At 37.4% G+C, this 22,056-nt stretch overlaps 1 protein-coding gene across 1 annotated transcript; it reads right to left on the bottom strand.

Moving 5' to 3' along the window:
• Nucleotides 1-1,456: 1,456 nt before the first annotated feature.
• On the bottom strand, nucleotides 1,457-21,724 carry BRMS1L (BRMS1 like transcriptional repressor). The gene is made up of 10 exons (XM_082761641.1): nucleotides 21,528-21,724; nucleotides 15,384-15,474; nucleotides 12,973-13,100; nucleotides 11,354-11,433; nucleotides 8,721-8,817; nucleotides 8,278-8,361; nucleotides 6,980-7,044; nucleotides 5,566-5,605; nucleotides 4,628-4,754; nucleotides 1,457-3,025 (listed from the first exon to the last, which is right to left on the bottom strand). Exons 1-10 carry the CDS (start codon nucleotides 21,661-21,663, stop codon nucleotides 2,902-2,904), a joined length of 972 nt encoding a protein of 323 aa, XP_082617767.1. The 5' UTR covers nucleotides 21,664-21,724; the 3' UTR covers nucleotides 1,457-2,901.
• Between the last annotated feature and the right edge of the window lie 332 nt (nucleotides 21,725-22,056).

Here is a 22,056-nt window from a genome sequence, read left to right as displayed (position 1 = left end):
AACCTGTCAGTGGAAGACAGCATAGATTTTGAAACAGAGTGAAAATTTTAGTACTTCCTCATCCCTTACCACTTGATGGGGTTGGTGAGCTGGCTACGCAGGCCTTGGCTTAGAAATTTCTAACAAAATGTTCCATGAACTACATGTATAAATAGCTGATTTTTAGTCTTAAAACACACACAGTGAGATGTGCCAACAACTGAGTGTTTTTAGAAAGTTTAAGAGCTTGTTGTTACAAGATACCTAAGCTAAGTTCCACAATATTCATGCATTAAATGTTTTCAGATTGCATCAATTGCATTTCAACTGAATATACTGGATATTTTGTTATGAGAAAGATGAACAGATGATCTTGCTCCATGTGATCGTCAAAAACAAACAGCATCTCCTCTGAAGCACAGCCTCATATGTGTGTGTGTGTGTGTGTGTGTATATATATATATATATCTTTGTCTATACATATACAGAAAGATATTTTTGTCACAAAATGATCTATTTCCCTTTCACATAGTGTATGTAAAGAAATAGTATGCCCAACATCTTTTTCCTTTTGGTGCTCTACTGATTTTAATCCTATTTGTAGTTTAAAACAATGCTACTGAGGCTTGAAATGTTTTTCTGTAGCAGTGCAAAAGATAGAAAAGATGAACAAGAAGTTGACAATGTCTGTACTTGAGAAGATTTTAGTCTTTTGAAGCCCCCTTATACTTCATGACAGAGTGAGCAAACCATTACCTGTCAAAATATAACAAAGATATATAGCATGTATCAAATATGGTTTGCATAAAAATAGAACAGTAAGTCATGTTATAAAGAACAAAAGCAATTATAAAATCCCTTCTCACTCCCCTCCTATCACATGCACAGAAGTGACCACATGTAAGAAGGAAAGCCATAGCTTGGAATTGTAGTAATGAAATAGAGAGATTCCAGCTGTTTGATCACTAAGACATACTGCTATTCTTATTACCTGCCATGTTAATACAAATAACGTTTATTCTAAATAAAGAAACCACACTCACCATGTGTCAATCCAAGCTGCAAAGTTTGTACAAATCAAAGCTCTGCACCACAAGAGATCAGATTAGAAACAGCTTTAGAAATAATTGATTGCAACTAGTGGGGTGCATAATACAGGGGAGAAAAGAGGAAAGAAGTGAACCACAGCCCCAGTACACCCTAAATGCAAATGGATTTAAGCTCTTTGGGAACCAAAACATTTTTGACAGTGTTTAATTTTGATTTTATAAACAGTGCAGATTATTGCTTGCATAAAATATTACAGAAAAAAAGTTTAGATACACATCTATACATAGTCTCAAATTTTGAGAGAAAATGCGAGTCAAAGGCCTTTAAAAAGATTTACACTTTCTGAAAACAACTTTTGATTTAGGATTTGTTACATGAGCAACTCCAACAGGACTAGAAAACCAAAAAAGCAAAACAAAATACAAGATGTCCACTACCACCAATGATTTATTTATATACTAAGTTAAAAAATACGAATATTTTATTACAAAAAGTTTATCAAACAACTGTATACATACAGTTCATATTGTTAAAAGCCAACCTCAATTAATACTTTATATACATTTGATTACTAATGTCATACACTTGTAGAAAAGCATCACTCAGCAGAAACCGATTTGGCATTTGGAAAGTAGTTACTACCCTGCAGTAAAAGAGACAACTAATATAGGAATAAACCATTTTTATGTTACAATAAAAATACTTATTTGCTGTGATCCTTTAAACCAAATGGATGCTTTCTTTCTCCAAAGAGAGTCATCATAAGTGGAGATTAAAGTGCATATAACCAACATATTAAAAATTCTTCAACAATCCCATCTAACATTTTAGATGTTCCAAGCACATCACAGTAACATTAAGGATTTAGGACCTTTCTCCGTGGCTTAAACAATAAGATTCAAGGGAAATCCAGCTTTAAAAACTGCATTAAATAATTCTGGTGTACGATAAGACAAAATAGGTTACAGAAATTTGGAAAATTGTGTTTGGTGAAAAAGTTGGTGTAAATTTGCCCACTTAAATGATTTCTGGGGAGATGTTTTCCTTTTGAAAAGAAAGAATTCATAGTATTCCATACAACATGGACCAAATAAGCAGAGCATGCAATAATATTTACATAATTGTCACAGCAGCCATCCTCTGTAGGCTGCATATAACAGGTTGGAGCAACACTGTCTACTTTATGCATAAATTTTGCTGGTAATCTGGGGGAGAAGAAAAAATCACCAATAATTTGTTTACTACAGACTAGGGTCCTAAGCTAGAAAAATGCTCCTGAAAAACTGTAACTCAAAATATTGGCTTTGTCTCATTATAAGCAAGATAGTAAACCTTACAAAATATAACACAGTTAGAACTAGCAGAGCTGTTGAGGGCAGATTTTAATAAATCAATCCACTTTGGATAAAAGAATGCTTATGCATGTTACAATCTATTCAAAAGCAACAGCTGAACAGGCTAAATTTACATCCACAAGAGAAGCATGACAATGTTCACTGAAAACAAAGTGAGTTGCTGGTAACTGTGGTTATCATTTTTATCACACAAACTGGTCAACAATGAATTTATTTTTTTTTTTTAATTTCATTTTTACAAATATGACTATTAATGAGAAGTTCTGAGCCATTACATTTGAAGAGCGTACTTCATACCTTAGGCACTGGACCCAATTTAGAGGTAAAACTGTCAACATGATTTAACATCCTCAGGTTTCTGAAGGCCATCCATATGAAGTTTACATACAGCACTACAAATACACATCAGATACTGCTGTAAATTTATAAGGAATACAAAACACTATTAAATACAACTTTCATCCCATGGCACATCAAGCATGGCAATACCACTTGTTTCATTTCTGGTTAGCAATAGTCAGTTGTGGTTATGCTTTATTGAATATTTTCCTTTCTGTAGCTGAGAAATATATAGCTTGGACTTGCTTCCATCCGGTCTTTTGAACCAAACTTCATCATGGTTAATTGTTGTAATTATGGCACTACAGAAAATGAGGGAAGAAGGGTCAGGGAGAGAAAAATAGGAAATATTTAGACATCTTAGAAGTAATTAAATAACCTCAAAACTGCAGCTGTATTTCTGTACTGTAAATGAAAGTATGCAGTAGGTATAAACGCAAGCAGAATTCTTTAGTAACTGCATGTCTTCAGTAAAGGCAGTTGATTTTCCAGCTGTTTTCTTCTCCTGCTATAAGAAAACCCGCACAGTATCTACAAATATTTTAACTGTTTAAATGAATAGTCACCCACAGTAAGCAGATTACCCATAATAAAAAACAGATCTGCTGGAAAACATATCCAGAAAAAAGTTAAACAGTCTGAAACTCAAGACAGACAGGAGGAAAAGAAAAAAAAGCCCAACTGAATTTAATTGAATCATTCTTACATGAACTTTGCTTTTATCTTTTTTGTGGTAAACCTTAAGACAAATACTGAAAAAAATAACTTTTCCAAATATAATTGATGACAAAAATGGCTCAAAAACAGAGAGTAAAACAGTTAATGGAAGAAATATCCATCACATACAGCGTGTAACAAAACTCCCTGCGGGAAACTCTTTGGCATTAACAGTTGCTGAAATCTTGAAAGGCTGGGGAAATTCCACTGTATGCTAAATGACAGAGCTTTTAGCCACTGTCAGACATGGGGCACTAGGAAGATTTTTTTTTGATTTAGTACAACTGTTATGCTGTGCATAACAGCACAACTTCGGAATTCTTTAAATTTCAGAAATAATATATAATTTACTAAAACACCTTTGTTTCAGCACTGAAAAAAAAAAATAAATAAATCTGCTCTCCCTCACCAGGGAATGAAAGGAACTGACTGTTTTACAGTAAACTACTGCTATATAAAATTAAAGTTTCCCAATTCATGCTTATTTTCCTTAAGGAACAATATCTGTCTTACCTGGGTAGCAATGCTTATTTAATCAACACTCTGCTCTTAGACTGATTTATCCCATTCAGTAGAATTTAACATATACTTTTAACTATTTTTTTAAAATATACTTACACTACGGAATTGACAAATATGATCCATATAGAAAAAATACATTTAGATATCGTAAACATTCAACCAAATTTGCATAATCATATTTAGACCAGGGAGAAACTTAATTATGAGAAGGAACACTGTTTAAAAAAAAAAGTTCTATTTGGTTTATTTCAGAGCATCAATCAATCAACAGAAAAACAAAGCTTATCTTTAATAGCAGAAAATATTTTCCATAATTAAGTATTTTTCAGCTGGCCAACAGACCAAATCCTCAAAGGAACAAAATCCCCGCTAAAAAAAAAAAAAAAAAAACAACACAATCCCAGGGTATTCAGAAATGAGCAAGAACTGAAGTCTTCTAGTGAGATACCACCCTGACAAAACATCACATCGGTGAAATTCAACCTTCACTCCTATCTCAGAAGCTAAGGGCTCAAACTTCTTTGATAATGGCTGCCTTCCAATGTAAACTAGTAAATGTTAGTAAGCTGGCACTACCTCCAAACAAGCTTTATTCTTCAATGCCATCATGCTATCTTTTGCTTTAACAGGACTGTACAGAGCTGTATAAAATTAATAAACTTTACCTTGTAGGACATTCATCTTTCTTATCAATGCATATCGTCTGTCCACGTCCATACCACTCTCCATCGTAATAGAGCCTTCCTTCTTCAGATCTAGCACTATGTAGATGTTTCTCTAATTTGACAGGTGCTGAAATGATCAATAAAAAGGGATTTAACATCAACTGGCAGAAGTCAGTAAAATTTATAAACACACTCATTAAGTTATTTACACACAACACAGTTTTTCCATTGCCAAAAGTAGCCATTTTCTAGATAATTAACTCCAAATGGATGAAAATTAGAAGATAACTTTTTATTTCCAGTCAGATAGAAGTTACATTTCCATTTTCAGATAGAAGTTTTCTTCTCTCTGTGTATGAATTTTCACAAATGGGGTAATGCAATGTAGACAAGACTGCAAATGCAAGACTCTGAAGCCTCTTTATCGATGCATTATCATAAAACGCATGTAAGTAATGCATCGCTGAAGAAATACACCACCTGCTTGTTTTCTCTCCCTTTTCCTCATTACTAACCACCACCACATACTTGATTTTACCTAGGCTTAATGTGCTTCTCACCTCAGGCCAAATTATCCTTTACCACTCCTTTATCAGACCTCTATTTTTTCCAGAATTGTAGCTTGCAGTGAACGTGAGCTGCTTTTAAAAAGCTCCCACAAGGTTTCTCAGTTTTCTGCTTCATGTTTTGTAAACATTAGCATAGCTTACCAATATTTACTGGTATAACCCACTTTTAGAACTCTAAATTTTTTAGTAGTCAAGCCACAATTATCAGCACTTGAGAGCAGGGAAAGGCAAAAAGCCACATCTGCCAGTTACCTCACCCCACCCTCCATCAGTATACCATGGCTAAGATAAATATGACCTGCCTAGATGCAGCTTGCATCACTGCACACAGCAAGTTCTGTCTTGTGAAACCAGACAATGTTTACTTACGTTCCGGCTTTACTCTGTGTGGCCCCAGCGTAGCCATTGCCTTGAAACACACACACAAAAAAAGTTCGTCAGCAAACAGTCTTTTTTCTTAGCTGTCAGCTTTAATTGGGTTGTGTGGTGTAGCTCAAGATACTTGCTTTTGCATGCAAAAACACAATCAGAACAAATCTGAAAAGTGTGTTGAACAGTGACTCAGTAACTGAAACAGGGCTTGGGAGGGAGTGGAGAACCAATTTTTTTTAAATCAATCTTGATTTTATGTAACTTAAATTTTCTAAATTAAATCTTCAGAACTAGCGTTACGTAATTCTATCAAAAATGCAATATTGAATTAATTCTGATTCTGAAAAAAGTGCCATCTGAAGAAGTTACTCTTTAGATTCATATGCTATACTCACAAGCATTCTTCCATGTGAATTGCAGATCTCACACAGTAGTAAAGTAGGTGTAAAAAACAACTTTTTTTTTTTTTTTAAATGATTTCAATAAAAGGCAAAATCCCCATCAGATTCTCGCTTTAAATCATGTTACGCTATAACAAAGAAACTGAGGGAAAGCTATCTCGTGTCTATGCCTCTGGTTGATAGGTAGAGAAAACACTCAGACAGGCTTTCACATAGGAACCACATTTTGGTTCTTTAGGAAATATTTACAAGTATGGATGGAAATAGACTCAAAGTCATCTCCCAGCAAGCTTTGAATTCTCAAAGTTGTTTCCTACTCCATAAACCGGAAAGCACCGATTTTTGCTGGATTACTATGGGATATTTTCCAACTGCAGATGCAAGGCAAGGATAGCATTTGGTTACAGCAAGTTATATTAACAATATGGTAAAGATCCTACATGATACTCTGTACCCAAAAGTTGGATTTATTTTTTTTCCAAATATATTAACTTGTCAAAGAAATTTATCTTCCTGTAAACCCTGGTCCTCTTATAATCTGGGAAAAAAATAGTTATACTTTATAAAAAAAAAAGTTGTAATCAAAGGCTGAAGAAGTCTTCATAAAATAAACAATTTACTATCAGAAAACATACTAAATGGCATGTATTCTTTTTTTTTTTTTTTTTTTAATTAAAACAAAATCCTATCAAATTATCATAGTCTGACATAGTTGAGTAGAAATTTTGAGAAATCTCATCTCTATCACAGAAATTGTGGTCTACACATTTTACAGATAAGCTCTTCCTCTCCCTTACCAGATTCCTCTGCATGATTTGGGTAGAATCAAAAAGAGCAGCAATAACATAGCTTGAACAGAAAGCATTAGCTGACCAATGAAGAAATGAAAATCTGCTTTAAGTCTTGATTGTATTTAAAACACATTTAAGTATTTTTAAGAGGCAAAAGGAACAGCCAAGAATCCACACAATACCCAAAGGAAGCTACTGGCATTCAACTTTTCATCTTACCTTCCTTATTGTCGTCCAATCTTCAAGAATATCAAGGTCTTGTAACATATAAACTATATAAGGGCGTGGAAAAGTTAAGGAAAACTCAGAGATAATACAGTGATAATAAGAACACTCTAAAGATTGTAGAAAGATATTAACACTTGTTCTGCCAATCTCTCACACAAAATACCTATGTGAAAGTAATAATAAATGCATCTTTGAATTATGCAACCCAGAACCATAGAATAGCTTGGGTTGTAGGAAACCCTAAAAGCCATGCCTGAAATTGCTGGGCTTTTAGACCTATTACTATGTTAATATTTTCTGTTAAATGGCAAGGTATTTCACGGTCCACAGAAGCAAATGCTGTTTGTCTTGACCTTCTAAAGACAACGATGACCGAGAGCTAAAGGAATGCACTTTCACACAACCTGGCACTGAAATTTCCAAAAGCAGTTAAGAAACTAAAGAAGGCATTTGTAATCTGTATTGATTAACAGCATTCAGCTTTTAAGCACTAGTTAAAAAACATCCCCACTAAACTGGATATATGATGCAATCTAAAGGAAGATCAGTTGTTATTAGTACAAGTCATCCATTTGGGACTGTTCTGATAAATCAATTAGGACAGGTACAGAAAAAGAGAAAAGATAGTACAAATAATATAAATACAGAAACAAAATAAACATTTTAAAATAGAAAATGACCATTCTGTCAAAAACTTCTTTCCTCACACTTTATCCTCCCAGTTTGTCTGAAAACCTTGTAAAAGTAACAGGATTTTTTTCAGCACCTTAGAAATAAAAATTGCATGTATGCCACACAAGAAAAAAGTCCTTTCCTAACTTGTAATAACTATTTAAGCCTTTCTGCTCTAAGCCCCTTCTCCCAACTTCCTTGCTTTCCAGAAGAACAGCTGGACCAAGCATGCTTCAAGATACATTCTTCATTATGTACAGGGCATTCCTTAATATGCACAGTGCCTAATTCAGAACTCTGACATCCTTCCTTTCCAACCAACCACATTGGAAAAATGATGGCAAATACTCACCAAATACCCAAAACATGAGACAAATTACTTCTATTTTCTTAAGTCAAAATATGTCAAAAAGTCAAATATGAAACTAGTAGTTAAGAGATTCTTCATTTCAATTTTCAACTATGTTTCTCTAATCTGAATTAGAACATTTGTCATTCCAAAATCAAATTTGAGAATGCATCACCACTTCAACTTGTCAACAATGACATATGTAGTAAAAGCACCTATAAAGCAGTGAATGCTATCAAAAAGAACACCAACTTCAGTAAAAGGATATCTGATACAACAACAGGTTTCTTTTTATCTGGACTAAACGGATCCTTCCTTTTCTTCCGGGACTGTAGCTCATCATTCCATAATTCTGAAAATACATAGTAAGAATATGTTATGAATCAGAAATATGCACATCTAGCTCTTCTTACAGTAAGAAACACTGTCCAGAAGTGAGAAATACCAGATTTTCTGGCGAGATGCTGTGTCTGAACAGAATGAAAGATTATACGGTCACAGATTAATATTCTCAAAACACACAATGGATGCTGACAATTACTCGACTGAAGTTTGATTAAAAGTTAAATTCAAACCCACCTCCCAAAGCCTACACTGTAGTTCTGAACAGAATACTACTGGATAACCTGAAATATTATGAGTACTGTCAACTGACTAATCAGTAGGTACAACAATATTAAAACAAAACAAAAACTTTTAATTTCCATTCACCTGAGGTAATATCAATGCTATGCCTGTCTTCTTCAAGTCTTCTAATCTTCTCTTCTAATTCACTTTGTACAGTATCATACAACAGAAGCTTTTCACTCTAAAAGAAAAAAAATTAGGCATTTATACATGACTAAGTTCTATCATCTAAACATACATAAGAACTATTCAAAGGCTCAGCGGAAGGAAAGAACTGATTTGAGATTAAAAAAAAATAATAATTCAGAAGCAGTAAAGCATACAACATATCCCCATATCCATTTCCTTAGCACAAGATCCTGGTTTCTCAAAGACAGCACATTCATTGGCATAAGCATAAATACAGTCATCAAATATCAGAACCAAGAATAACTTAGTATATAAAGCACACAGCTAGATCTCCAGAATAGCTACTTGTATTTTGACACAAATACAGTATTTTCCTTTTGGGTAGCAAAGATTTATTCATGATGAGTTACTGTGAAGTGTTAAGCTCTCCTCCACCTTTCTTTAAAGATCAAATAAGCTGATGCTTTCATGGAAAGTCCTTTATTAACTTACCTCCAATATTAACAAGACTGTAGTCATTGATAGAGAAGTATCATCTACTACTACAGAATTTATAATTGCCTATTTTCAGAGAACTGAAAAATACCTACTCACAACAGAAATAATTATGCACACAAACTAAAGGTCTAGAAAATTGTGAAAGCAAAACTGTGTATGTTAAAGCTGAGAGAAACATTTTAAAACTGCTTTAGAAAAGTATGCTAGTTCATCCTTTCAAAATATAATTTCTGATCCAAATAGATTAACACAAACCTTCATTCTTTTTATATACAAAGTGCTAAAAACACACCTAAGATAAATGGTAACACTTCGGTGTGAACTTTGTACGGAACATGTTAGTCTACCCTCTCTTCCGTCTCTAAGCATTTGTCAATGAGAAAATCAACTTTGTAGTACAACTGCTCTCAATTATAATTCACCATATAGGACTGGTGCCAAAGTTACACAGTACCTATATAGATGAGTTACCCTTTTAACAGCAGCTTCTGAACACACTAAATACAATAAAACAGTAACTTCAATTTAAGCTAAGTTCCAAGCTTCAAGACAATAAATTTACTGCATAAAATTTGCACACTTCCTAAAACACAAGTAGGAAACACAGCCAACTGTTAACTATTATTATTACTTTAAAGTTCATTTTCACTGAGCAGCATCTCCAACTACTCTGGAAAACAGAGACTTGGACTTATCGGGGGGGGGGGGGGGAAGAGGCCGCTTAAGCAGCCCAAGTGTCTAGCTATTAGGTACCACATTGCAACCAAAGATTGCAGTCCCTAGAGCCAAGTCAGTGTATGTCTGCACCTCAACTGCTCCTGCCCACAGAACAGCATACCAAAAGAACCTTACTTTTACCAGCGTTCAAGCTGAACTAGTGTGAAGCAAAAAGAGGTATAAAGAAAACAAGGACTCCTATTGCAATAGATGGCTGTCATGTTTAACATTCCCTTCAAGTCACAAAGTACTTACACTCCAGAGACCTCCTTTCATGTATTTTTCAACCTCCTGTTACTAAAAATAAAAATATTCCCCAATGAAATTGAAAAGACAAAAGCTTTCTTATATATACCTGAAAGGTCAGATGAGTGTTATTTGTTCTGAGACGGTTTTAACATTAAATTATGTTTGTGTTTAGACCCCTGTTTTGCTGCAAGCACTTGGCGACAAATACAGTGTGAAAAGCTGTGATAGGCAACAGAGGCTGAATGGCTGTGCTCTAGTGTAACAATGATTTTACAGGCAGTTCTACTGACTTTGAAGCGCTTCCCCCCTGAGAGACCCTTATTGGATGGTGCATGTTTGAATTCTGAAGGTTTCACAGAAGCATAGCAGCAAAAGAAGCAAGAAGAACCACCTGAAAGAGGAATACATAGCCAAAGCAAATCATTCATTTGTGGATGGGAAACCCTGCCAGTCTTATAGCATTCTGTCCAGCCACAGGAGAATTCACAGGAATGAAGAAAGTCAGTAGTGAGTAGTCCTACATTAGACCTTGAAGTAAACAAGAAAACAAGCAAAGAAGAAAACGCTGTAATGGGGAAGCTGAGAAGGACTATGATGCAAACCTCAGCATCTAAGTAGCTAGGATAGAGGATCAGACATACATGTACTTTAATTTTTGCACAACAGTATGCAGTATTTAGATACTTAAACAGAAATAAAAACGTTTATGCTCAAGGAGAGAAATGTATCTTTCTCGTAACTGCTTTTGAAATGACAACTCTTACCACCAGCGGACCAAGATACTTTAAAAAGACTTTGTAAGACTATTATTATTACAAAAGTGTAGGGTACCTTTTGCTAAAATTATGGTAGATAATTTAGCTACTGTTCTTGGTAATCATTTCTTTAAAAAGCATAAAAAAACTAATTAAGAACCTGCTAATGAAAAATAAGAACTTAATTTATATTCAAATCTAAATCTATAAAGGCAATTTTGATATGCTTTGAACAAGCTTCAACGTGGGCTTAAATATCACAAAACAAATGCATTAAATTAACAACTGCAGTAGGAAAAGTATGCACTGAACATGACACACAGTAAAGACAGATGAAATTAGCTATCAATATAGAATAGCTAGCACAACCTCACAGTGCTGCCGAGAGGCTTGAATTTCACATTCATATTTGTTCTTCACAGATTCCAGACAAAGCTCTCTATAGATACCTGTAATCAAGCAAATAACAACAGTATTAATTTATTTAGCTGACATCTGATTTCAAAATTCTCTTTTAGAACTTCCTGCACATCCCAAAATAAGTACAAAAGGGAAAACACAGATATCTTAATTTAGGCAATTACAGTGCCTAGCTCCTTTACAAAGTAAAAACAAGAGATCTCTTAAATCTAAAGATCTGATGGAAAAAAAAAAAAAAATGCTATTTTCACTTTTTCCCCTATCAGTCAACAGATTATACCAGTTGTCATGCTAGCCTTACAAAACAGGTCTACTTCCTATTTCTGATCAAATTATCCTGGATATCCTTACTTTTCAAATATGAGAAGTACTTGATGGCCTCTTCTATTTTCTAATTAGTATTTTAAATAACAGGGGGAAGGGTGTTAAACAGCTAGAAAACAGATTTTACAGATATTTGGAATGAGAGTTGCTTTACACAGCACACTGACAAATCACATCAATTAACAAGACGGTTCCATTCTTAGAACCAGCCTTCTTGCAATGCAAGGAGCACTGCTTCTGAGCATTAGGAGTATTTCTTACACCTACCAATTCATAATCAATGCTTATTTGCCTGAAATCAGCAGTATGAGCATAAATGCTTCTAGAAGAAAGAGAGATGTTTTATTGACTTACTGAAATAATCAAGATTCATGTTTTGTGTGAAGTGCTCACTGCCTTAGAGAGCAGAGTAAAACAAGTTTCTTTTCTATTACATCCATAGTTTAACTTTTTTTTTTTTTCCCCTTCTTCCCCTCTGTAAGGAACAAGTGGGTCCCTTGGACCTGCTGGAGCTCAAGTTCTGCTACAACCACTTCTGTCAAGGCTGTGAAACAGCAAGGGCAAATAGACCCGTTCTGCAGTTTCCGGTGTCCTCTGGAACAACTCTGTGAATCTCAAGTTGAGGACAGAAGGAAAAAAAGAAATCTGATTTCTAGTCTACAAGTTTCCTTGAAGTTGAGACTTCTCCCTCGGCTTTTTACATTGGAACATGCATCTTCAGTGCTGCTGAAGACTCGAATCAGGAAAATCTTTAATATTCTCCCTATCCACACCCACCTACATGGTTTAACAGAAAGTCACGTTTAAAACCGAAAACCAACAGCTTGGATTAAGGTTGTTTTCATGTCAAACCTTCGGGGAAGTTCATTTGGGAATCTACATGTAACACAAGAGGGCTGCTTAGTACTACTCAAGTAAATTTGCAGTAAAAATCTTAAAACCCAGAAATTCCAGGTCACCATCTGAGGGAAAGCATTATGGAGATGACCAGGAGAAAGAAAAAATGAGCCATATTTTTAATGCAATGTTATCAGGCAATTTGTGGAAAGTAGTAAGAAACTCGAAACTTTGACTTGAAAATTACTTTAAGTTTAAAACTATGCATGCCATGGTGTTTCTAGCTTTAAAACGCATCACTTTAATAATTCTAAAGTTAAAAAAAAAAAAAAAAAAAAAAAGATTTCCCTTAAAATTCATAGCAACATGATACTGTTGAAGCAGAAATATTTACTTTTTATGCCTACCTGCCACTTTGGTTCGGATTTGCATATTTTCTTGCAATGCTGCCAATGGTTCTAAATATTCAGGTGCTTTTCCAGCTATGACCTCTTGTAGTTTTGCATCCACTTGGCTTAATCTTTCTTTGTAAAGTCTTTAAAATAAATAAATAAATAAATAAATAAATGAAAGCAAACAAATCAGAAGAATTTTTTCTAAAAGACCTAATCTACCTCTCTTTGTTAACATTATGGCACATCCACTGAAGCAAATTTAAGACTTGTTACCATTTGAATTTTCCGTGCTTATATCATGGAAGAGAGGGAAGGAGAGACATTTTGTGGACAGAAAATCCCATCCACTTTGTTGTTCACTTATCTGCTCTCACCCTACCACAGACCAAGGCAAAAGATAAGTAGGCTCTTACTGAAGCATCCCCTGTGAAAATCCACATTTAAAATACTATCAAAATGTCATGGGATATTTTGTAACTGACATCTTCCATTCCCACCAAAAGGAAATATTACAATATTTTTACTTCACCTGAAATTCCTTCTAAAAACTGGTATTTACTAGCAGCCTGAAGAAATCCACTTCCATTTTAAAGAATTTAGTGTAGTATCAATTACAAGCCTTTCAATCACATAACTAGTAAATACAATGTTAAAAGACAGAATCATCAATATAAACAGCTCCTCCTGTTCTTATGCTTTTTTTACTTTGCACTCCACAATCAAAAGTGGTAACATTGAGGCAAACGCATACAAACTTCCTTGTAAGTGCTGAGAACACATCAAACATTACCTTTTTACACAGTCTCCTCTTCAGGACAGCAATGTTACCTTTTTATTTGTTTACAGTATATTGCTTAAGTAATGAATTAAACAGAAGACAGTTCACACATACCAAAAAATCAAGACCTGCTTGAGAACTACTTCCTGTTCACTTGAAGCAACACCAGCCTGATTTTCACTTTACCTTGATGACAACTTAATAGTTCAAGCATATGTACCTAGCCCAGCTATAGTTAAACAGTGACCACTTCTCTTCTTACCTGCAAACTGTTAATAGACAGACTCAATCTGACCTGCAGCTAAGTGACATAGCCTGCAGTTGATTAAAGACCAATTTGGCATGCAGTTGTTAACATCTAGCTACAGCAGTTTTATCCAACAACAACATAAGCAGAGGTGCACAGTGCACATGCCTGGCTGCATCACTAACATCAGATTACACAGCACCAACTTCCAGCTAAATCAGGCCTGGGTGCTGCAAGCACTTGGTGTCACATAGCAGCTGATGAACTAAAACTGCTTATCCACTAATTTCCAACAGTGATCTGCCTAAAACGGGTACCTGCTGTCTACCAGCGTAAACCCCATTTGTATGATCAAAATTTAGTTTCCCTACAAAACAATCACTTTATCATCTCTGCTGCTGGCTGAGATTAAACACCCTGTTGTTCAAGCATCTTTCTCTTCTTTCCCTATTTTATAAAGTTTGCTAGTACCTATCTCAGTTCACCAGTAGAAAGAGCTATCACACAATATGAACACTTATCTGGAATGCAATGACAACTGACTCATTTTCAATTACAATACGTATGCCTAAGAATAGACAAGGTTTCCTGCATGTTTCTTTTGCAGGTACCTGATTAAGTTAATTGCCAAATTCCCATCAATTTAAATCAGAACAGATGCATCTAGCTTACCTGGGCACGTCTGAAAATAAATTTTAAATACATACAGAAGACTGGGCCTAACTCAAACGAGATTCACTTTTGAATAACTGTGGCTATTCAGTTCTTCTATTTATTCTGAGTGATTTAGATATTATGGTAAACTACTAACAGAGCTAACACTGGTTTCATTTCCAGTGTTGGTTTCTGGTTTGCAGTAACCACAGGAAATTTTCATTAGTACTGGCTATAAAAACTGCTACTATACATTAAAAAATAATAATAACAATAATAATTTCTAGCGTAACAAAGACAGTGCTTGGATCTGTTTATGCAATTCACACATATATAAAATGAGGACAAGGATCTTGATACATGTCTCCAAAGATCACAATTCCTTGGTTTTGCTAAGCATCTAGATGCAATAGACCCACATCAGCCCTATGTAGCAACACTTTAAAACCATTCTTACAGCAAAGAAGAAATAAAATAAGTATTTGTATATACACACACACATACAATAAATATTCTGTATATGTATATATAGAATATATGAAAACAAATATATTCTCTCATATAAGAGCTTGCAGAAAATAAAATAATCTGGAACAACAGTTTGCAAATCATTTCAGAACTTCCAATACTTATTCTTCTTAAAAATAGTATCTGCTTATTTGAAAAACAAGAAACGCCAGCTGCACACAGCATTCTCATAGAACAAAGCCTCAAATGACACACTTAAAATATTAAAATACTTACTGATCTTTGAGGTCTGTAAATTGCTTTTCAAGATTGGACATTTCATCTAAACACTCCATTCTTCTTCTTTCACAGTCCTCATCATCCATTTCTAAGAATAAGAAAAAGGTAACATATTTTGAACAACGTAAACAAATAAACTGGATCTTTTTTCTAGCCGATTTTAAACACATCTGAATTTTAGCCAAAAACAGATCAGCCTCTATTATTTTACAGCAGGTTATAAGAAATCATTTGTCACATAAACCGCAAAGTTAATAAACTTAGGTCTAATTCTAGAAGAAACCCCATGAATTGCAGTTTTTCTTCCCCAAACAAGACAACACCATTTTAAGTCTTCAAAAGGTCAAATTTTGTAACTGATAATGCGAAGTACACCTGAACAAAGTAAGAAACAGAACAATTAAACATTGTAAACATTGTATAGCACATCAGATGGAAGGCAGCATTACCCATGAAGATTTATTTACCATAACTGAAACTTGAAATTTTATGTTTAAGTTTAAACTTCAAGTTCAAACATAACTTCAAGTGCATCCTTGTGTTAGTACGAGCAAAAGCAATCCACAGAAAGCATGCACAGTCCAAATATTACATTTGTCATACATAATTCACAGTTTAGTTTTAATAATATCAGTTAAAAAGAAAAATTTAACACTTGGTTTTGAAAACAGGTTTCAACCTTTACGGTTTGGACAGTTGTTTGGGTCTCAATTACTCATGTAGAAATATCTGCAGCTCATCATAATGACCATTTAAAAACCCTGTATATGTAATGAAACAGTTCTTAACAGCAAAACCTGCAAAATCTAGAATTTTGAAGAAATTTGATTTCAGATGCTTTTATGGAGTAAGAGTTATTAACATGGAATTCTTTCCAGAGCTTTTGAAGTGCTTTGAAAAGTGGAACTAAAAGTTTTACTTTAGTTTCCTTTTGTTGAAGAAAGCATTATCTATCTTTTTCCTTGTTTTTATGATGAATTAAATAAACTAAAAGTTGAGAAGGCTTTCCTCAAAACAGTATTTTTTGCTTCATTTCTCTTCACACAGGATCTTACCCTCCACTCTTTCAGATTTACCAATGCACTACTCAAGAGGATAAAAGGTATGGTATCTCAAAAGACGTATGTAACAAGTAGTAAAGCACACAATGGAAAACTGCTGAATTTTAGTGACATGCAACCTTCTGCTGTACTTCAGCAAATATAAGGTAGAAAAAGGCAAGTTCCAAACCCTAATTCTGTCAAAGAGGCACATTTCCAAGGCATTAATGAAAGCGGTGCTTCATTAACCATAGTTCTCCATAATAAAAAAATAAATATTTAGGCTCAAAGCTACAAAATTCTTCACTGCTTCCTGCCCTTCCTCCACCAGCCCTGTCCATCTGAGTGTTTTAAAAAGAAGAGTGAAAAAAGGGTTCTGCTAAGCCACATTCAGAAGACAGAGATGTGCTGAAGCAGCTTTACAGCAGCAGCATCTCAAGGAAATAGCTCTCCAGTTCCCGTACAAGTGACTGATGATGAATGAGTGCAGGAAGAATGGAGAGCCACAGCATTAGGAGCTGGGGCTGGACTGGTGCAAGCATGCCACAGTGTGAGAGCTGTCCTGAGGGAGCTATGCCCAGCTGAGCAGTTACTCAAGAAAACTCCCAGTTGCTGATAGAGAAGAGAAGCAGGATCAGGAGCCGAGTGGAGATGCTCAGCATCCATTCTTTTAGAGCCCTTGATTTGCTTTATACTGCCTCCTACACCAGCTTAAAAAAAAAAAAAAAAAAAAAAAAGCAGCATTCCTCCTTATTGTTTTGCAAAAGAGCATGGCAAATTGCAAAGGTGATGGGATGAAAGGAGTACCTTCGGGCATGCACATCACCTCCCTGACTCAGAGGAGTCAGTAGCTCAGATCTTCCACTTAAACCTCTTGAAGTACGAAGTTCAGTCCACGTACCTTTATACTGATACCATCACAAGCTTTTCAGACTGAAAACCACACTAGCCCTTTCTGCCTGGATATGAAAACCAATAGGCAGTGGAGCAGTACATGAGTCCAAATCAAAGCCTTACTGCAGTTCCTCACACCGCAGCAAGTACGAGCAATAGAAGGCAACCTTTACAAAATTATAAAACGTGGGGTAGCCTGAAGAGAGACAAAATCTGAAGTCAGATCTTCAGAAATTGCTTGGCACATTGAGAAGGGCGTGGGAAGAGAATGAGGCTGCTAAAAGACACTTTCATTTTAAACTATCATTCTCATAAAAAAGACAGATCCCAGAACTCAGAATAAGATCGAAAGTCAGATTGAAGAGCAAAGTTTTCGTTGGCTGTCCAACATAGCACTTAAGCCAAAATTGACTGAGCAACTTTCATCTTGGCCAGATTTAAGGAATGTGCCAGTCACATTACTTGAAGTCTTGTCTGAAGTATTTATGTGCTATAAAAATAAATTTGCATTAAAAATTGACGGAACCTCCCTGTGAATCCAGGCAGGAACAAGCCCTGGGAACCAGATGGCTTCCCACTTGCTTCTCAAGTTCACATACACGTTTCAGACGTTTCCAGGTATGGTTTTGTTTCCAGGTATGTTTTGGTAAATAATTCATTCAGAAGTTTTCCTTACATTAATTTGGATTTTATTGCTTGTGCACGCTTAAGGACTGCAAATAAAAAAATAATACTAGAACTGTGGCTGTTTCTGAGGATCAATGCAGCCTGAAAGCAACTGCATCTTACATTTTTATCTTCTGCTGCAAGAAAAGAGGAATGCATTGGGATGTGAGGGCACAGCTGACTCTCCTGCAGATGCTGAAATAAAACACAGCACTCTCCTCAGCCAGGTCCACACTCAAAAATGTGGGAATTCCTGCCACAGGAACTACGTTCTCCCTATAATACTGAATGGCAACTGACATGCTAATTCACTCTTCTGTCGTTTCTTTATTCTGCCAATTAAACTTTTTCAGGCTTTCAGAGTCTTGAAATATCTTAATTTCCCCAATTACAGAACTTCTTCCCCATGACCTTAAACAATGTACAGATTGGGAAATATTCGTTATTGAAAAAGTAAGTTTTGAGATTAAATCCCATGGCTTTTCTGTCGAAAATTTGTATTGCTTGAGACAGAATATTTCTCATTTTATATTAAAATACTTGCTACCAGGCCAAAATTGTCTCAACACTTCAGATTTCCCATAAAGTTCCCCCATAAAGTTCTATATTGCACAAAGCATTTGGGGCATTTTTTAACACTGTCGAAATCACAGTCATTTGTTTCCTATTGCATTGGAGTAGTCCAACTCCCTAACTAGCGCAGCCCAGTTTTAAGACACACACACACACACAAAAAGTACTTAAAATGTAACAGCACCTAAAATAGTCCTTTTTAATAAGCTATGGCCTACTTAAAGTGCTCCACAAAAATGTTCAAATTCTCATCTGGGATGGCAAGCATAACTTGTGGCTTTTTTATTCATCCCTGATATGCTATTCTATACCATGGTCAATAATTAAAAAAAAAAACTCAATATGTATCATCAAAAGGAAAAGGATTGAAACAGTGCCAGCTCTCAAGGGCATGTTATGCTGTTTCTAACCACACCTCCTGTATTCTCAGTCATATCGTGGGGGGGGGAAACACCAATGAATGCAACTAAAGTAAAGGACAAATTTAACAAAAACAATCTCTTCCTTCTAAACCTTCTTTTTTTCCCCCTACTAATTTTAATTAAGACTTATTTCTTGCAGTGCTAATCATCTTGTATCTGTAGAAGCAATATGCTTCCATGGAGTACATCCATATTTGTCCAGACACCGAGACAAGCATATAATTTCCTGTAATCATCACTTTTTAAGTGCTCTCTTAAAAGTATTTCTCTGTGGAATGCTACAGAAATTATCTGGAGGGTTTCTTGTATTATTGTAAAGAAACACTTTCACACTACATTCACTTAAAACATAGCTCCTCCTTCTTCCTCCCAATCCCCAAAGAATCCAAGACCGGGAAAAGATAATAGAATTATTTGCCCTTGACAAAATAAAATTAAGTTTTAAAAAATAAAATAAAAATTAAAGAAATCGACCAAAGTATCTTTGTGGACATGTAACCACCAGTTTGGTTTTAAATTGTCAGCTGGTAAAAACTTCATACAGGAGTACGAGCAGGTTTTGAAAGAGAGCAAACTTCAAAGTCAGTGGCTGGAACTAACAGAGCCATTTTTCCTTTCACCAGAGCCAGGGAACTGGGGGAAAGAAAGAGATAAGTTTACATCTGTTATACCAAGCTCCTTTCTCACACAGAAAATTAGATTATTTTTTTTCGACATACAGATTGGCTAGAATAATAGATGAAGAAAAGGCACCCCCAGATATAATTGTAATCTAATTGTAATCTACATAAACTACATAATCTATTGCAACACAAACTGGAAGACAGAGACTTCCAGTAGGCTAAGTAGGGGTTATTGTTGCAGTGATGCTCCTGGGCCTCAACAAGGAGTCTTTCACAGCCCTGTGTCTCACTCTCATCATGCCCAATAAAATCGTGTGTTCCTCCTCTACACTATTTTATATTTTCCCCTGAAAGATTGTTAAACTTCATTCAGCTGTGTATGTGAGAACTTTTTTGAAAAATAGTCACGTTTAGGAGGGAATAGCCATGCACCTGAGTTTTTTTTCCAAAATACAGAATTCACTTTCTAGTCCGTGTACAATAGTGATAATGAAAGAATTGAAACACACCTTCCTAAATCACGTCTGAAAGGAGCAGAGCAGGCTGCTGTGCAAACAGGGACATAACTAGACACCTTTCCAACTTAAAACTTGATTACCTCCAACTGCTTGTCCTTATATCCGCACTCAAGTTTGCCCTTTTTCCAGCATAATCACCAGCGCATAGGGATGCTGCACAGCTTCGGTTTCATCAAACCAACCCATGACAATTAAAGCACATTTTTCTGGCCCTGTTTTTCAATTCAGCCACTTAATGTGGTTAAGGAAAGACCAATCAGTCTTCTTCAGCAGCAGATCTGTAGCTGGATCAATAAACTCTCCACCTGTATCTGGAGCCCAACTGTTTATAAAAGTTGTGTGCACGTTCATGTGTAAGTACAGGAGAGCTTTCAAGTGAGTCCTATGACTGTGTGAGCTAACCACCCACTGGGTCAATTTGCAGCCATTTTGGAGAACACAAAACAGATTATTTTCCTATCAATTTAAACCCAAAGCTTCATTTCAGGTTCTTGTCAAATGTGCTCCAATGTCTACAGAGAACACAAGGGCTTGAAGCAATGACTTGTTCTTCAAGCAGCTTCCAACCAAATGTGTTCAGTTGAGGATACATGATGTGAAACAAACCTCTAACTGCTTTGGAGATGTATGAGCCTCAGCACCATCTACTCTGGACCACCTATCTCTACTCTTTGTTTGCCAGATCAGTTGTTAATGTAGGCACAAATAAAATCGCTGTGTTTATGATCATTTTGCTGGCAAGGCAGTGGCAGCCAACAGTTTGATCCAAGCAGGCAGCCACGGACCAGCAGGCTAGAGCTGCAAAATGGGCTTCTGTCAGCGATACCTGCCATCTCAGAGGCACAGGGGAGTAAGGGAGGAGGGAGGGGAAAAAAAAAGACGCGCGGGAAGCTCTACATAAACCCTGGGCAGATTGGGGATTAGCCGAGGCCTCTACTGGGGGATCACCTCTGGTGATCACTGGTCCAGTGAGTATTAACTCAGATCAAGGGCCAAGGGCATGACTCTGCTGTCTCCCAGCACAGCGGCCACACTTTCCCAACCCTGGCAGAGCCTTTGCTCTACTTCTGGGGAGCCAGCGTGGCCGACCCTGTCCCCGCCGTGCCCCTGCGGGCTCCAGCAGCTTGGCAGCCTACACACAGCCCAGTAACGCGCTGAGGGGGCTCAGTTACAGCGCAGCGCCCCTCCCCAGCTGCCTGACAGCAGCCCCCGGGCAGTCCCAGCGCTGCCCCCCCCACCCCCTTCGCCGGGCCGGGGCGTGGCGGAAAGGCCGCGGGGCGGGGTCCCGACGGGGCGGGCACCGGCGGCGCTGTGGGGCCGGGGGGAGGCGGGGGGGGGCCGCGGGCCGGCCCCGGGGCGAGGGGCGCAGGGGGGGGAGGTTTGTGAGGGGACGCGGTGTCGGTACCTGAGCTGTCGCCCTCCTCGGACACGGAGGAGCTCTCGGTCTCCTCCTCCTCCGAGCTGCTCCCCTCGTTCTCCCCGTAGTCCACCTCCATCTCATCGTGGTTGTTCTCCTTCTTCTCCCGGGAGTGCACCGGCATCGCTACGGCACCGCCACCGCCGGGCCCCGGCACGGCCCCGGCCCCCGGCCCCCGGCACGGCCCCTTCCCGCCGCCGCCGCTACCGCCGGCCCCGCCCCGCCCCACCGCCGCAGCCTACCCCGCCCGGCGCCCGCCGCGCCCTCCCATTGGCTGAGCCCCGCCAGCGGCCGGGCCAGCAGGGTAGGTGAGCCCGCGCGCGGGGCGTGCTGGGAGTTGTAGTCCTCCGCGAGCGGCGCGGCGGGGGTGGGACTCCGGGACGGGGCCTCCCCGCCGCTGCCTCCCCGCCCGGCCTCTCCCCCGGGGCCGTTGCAGCCTCCTCACGGGGCGGTGTCACGGCCTCTGCTCGTTTGCCCACTGCCTTTAATAACGCTGTGCTGGCTGAGCTGCCCTCTT

This window comes from Aythya marila, assembly GCF_965140915.1.
Source record: "Aythya marila genome assembly, chromosome: 5".
In the NCBI taxonomy this organism is placed as follows: domain Eukaryota; kingdom Metazoa; phylum Chordata; class Aves; order Anseriformes; family Anatidae; genus Aythya; species Aythya marila.
This window is presented reverse-complemented; position numbering and strand designations above follow the sequence as displayed.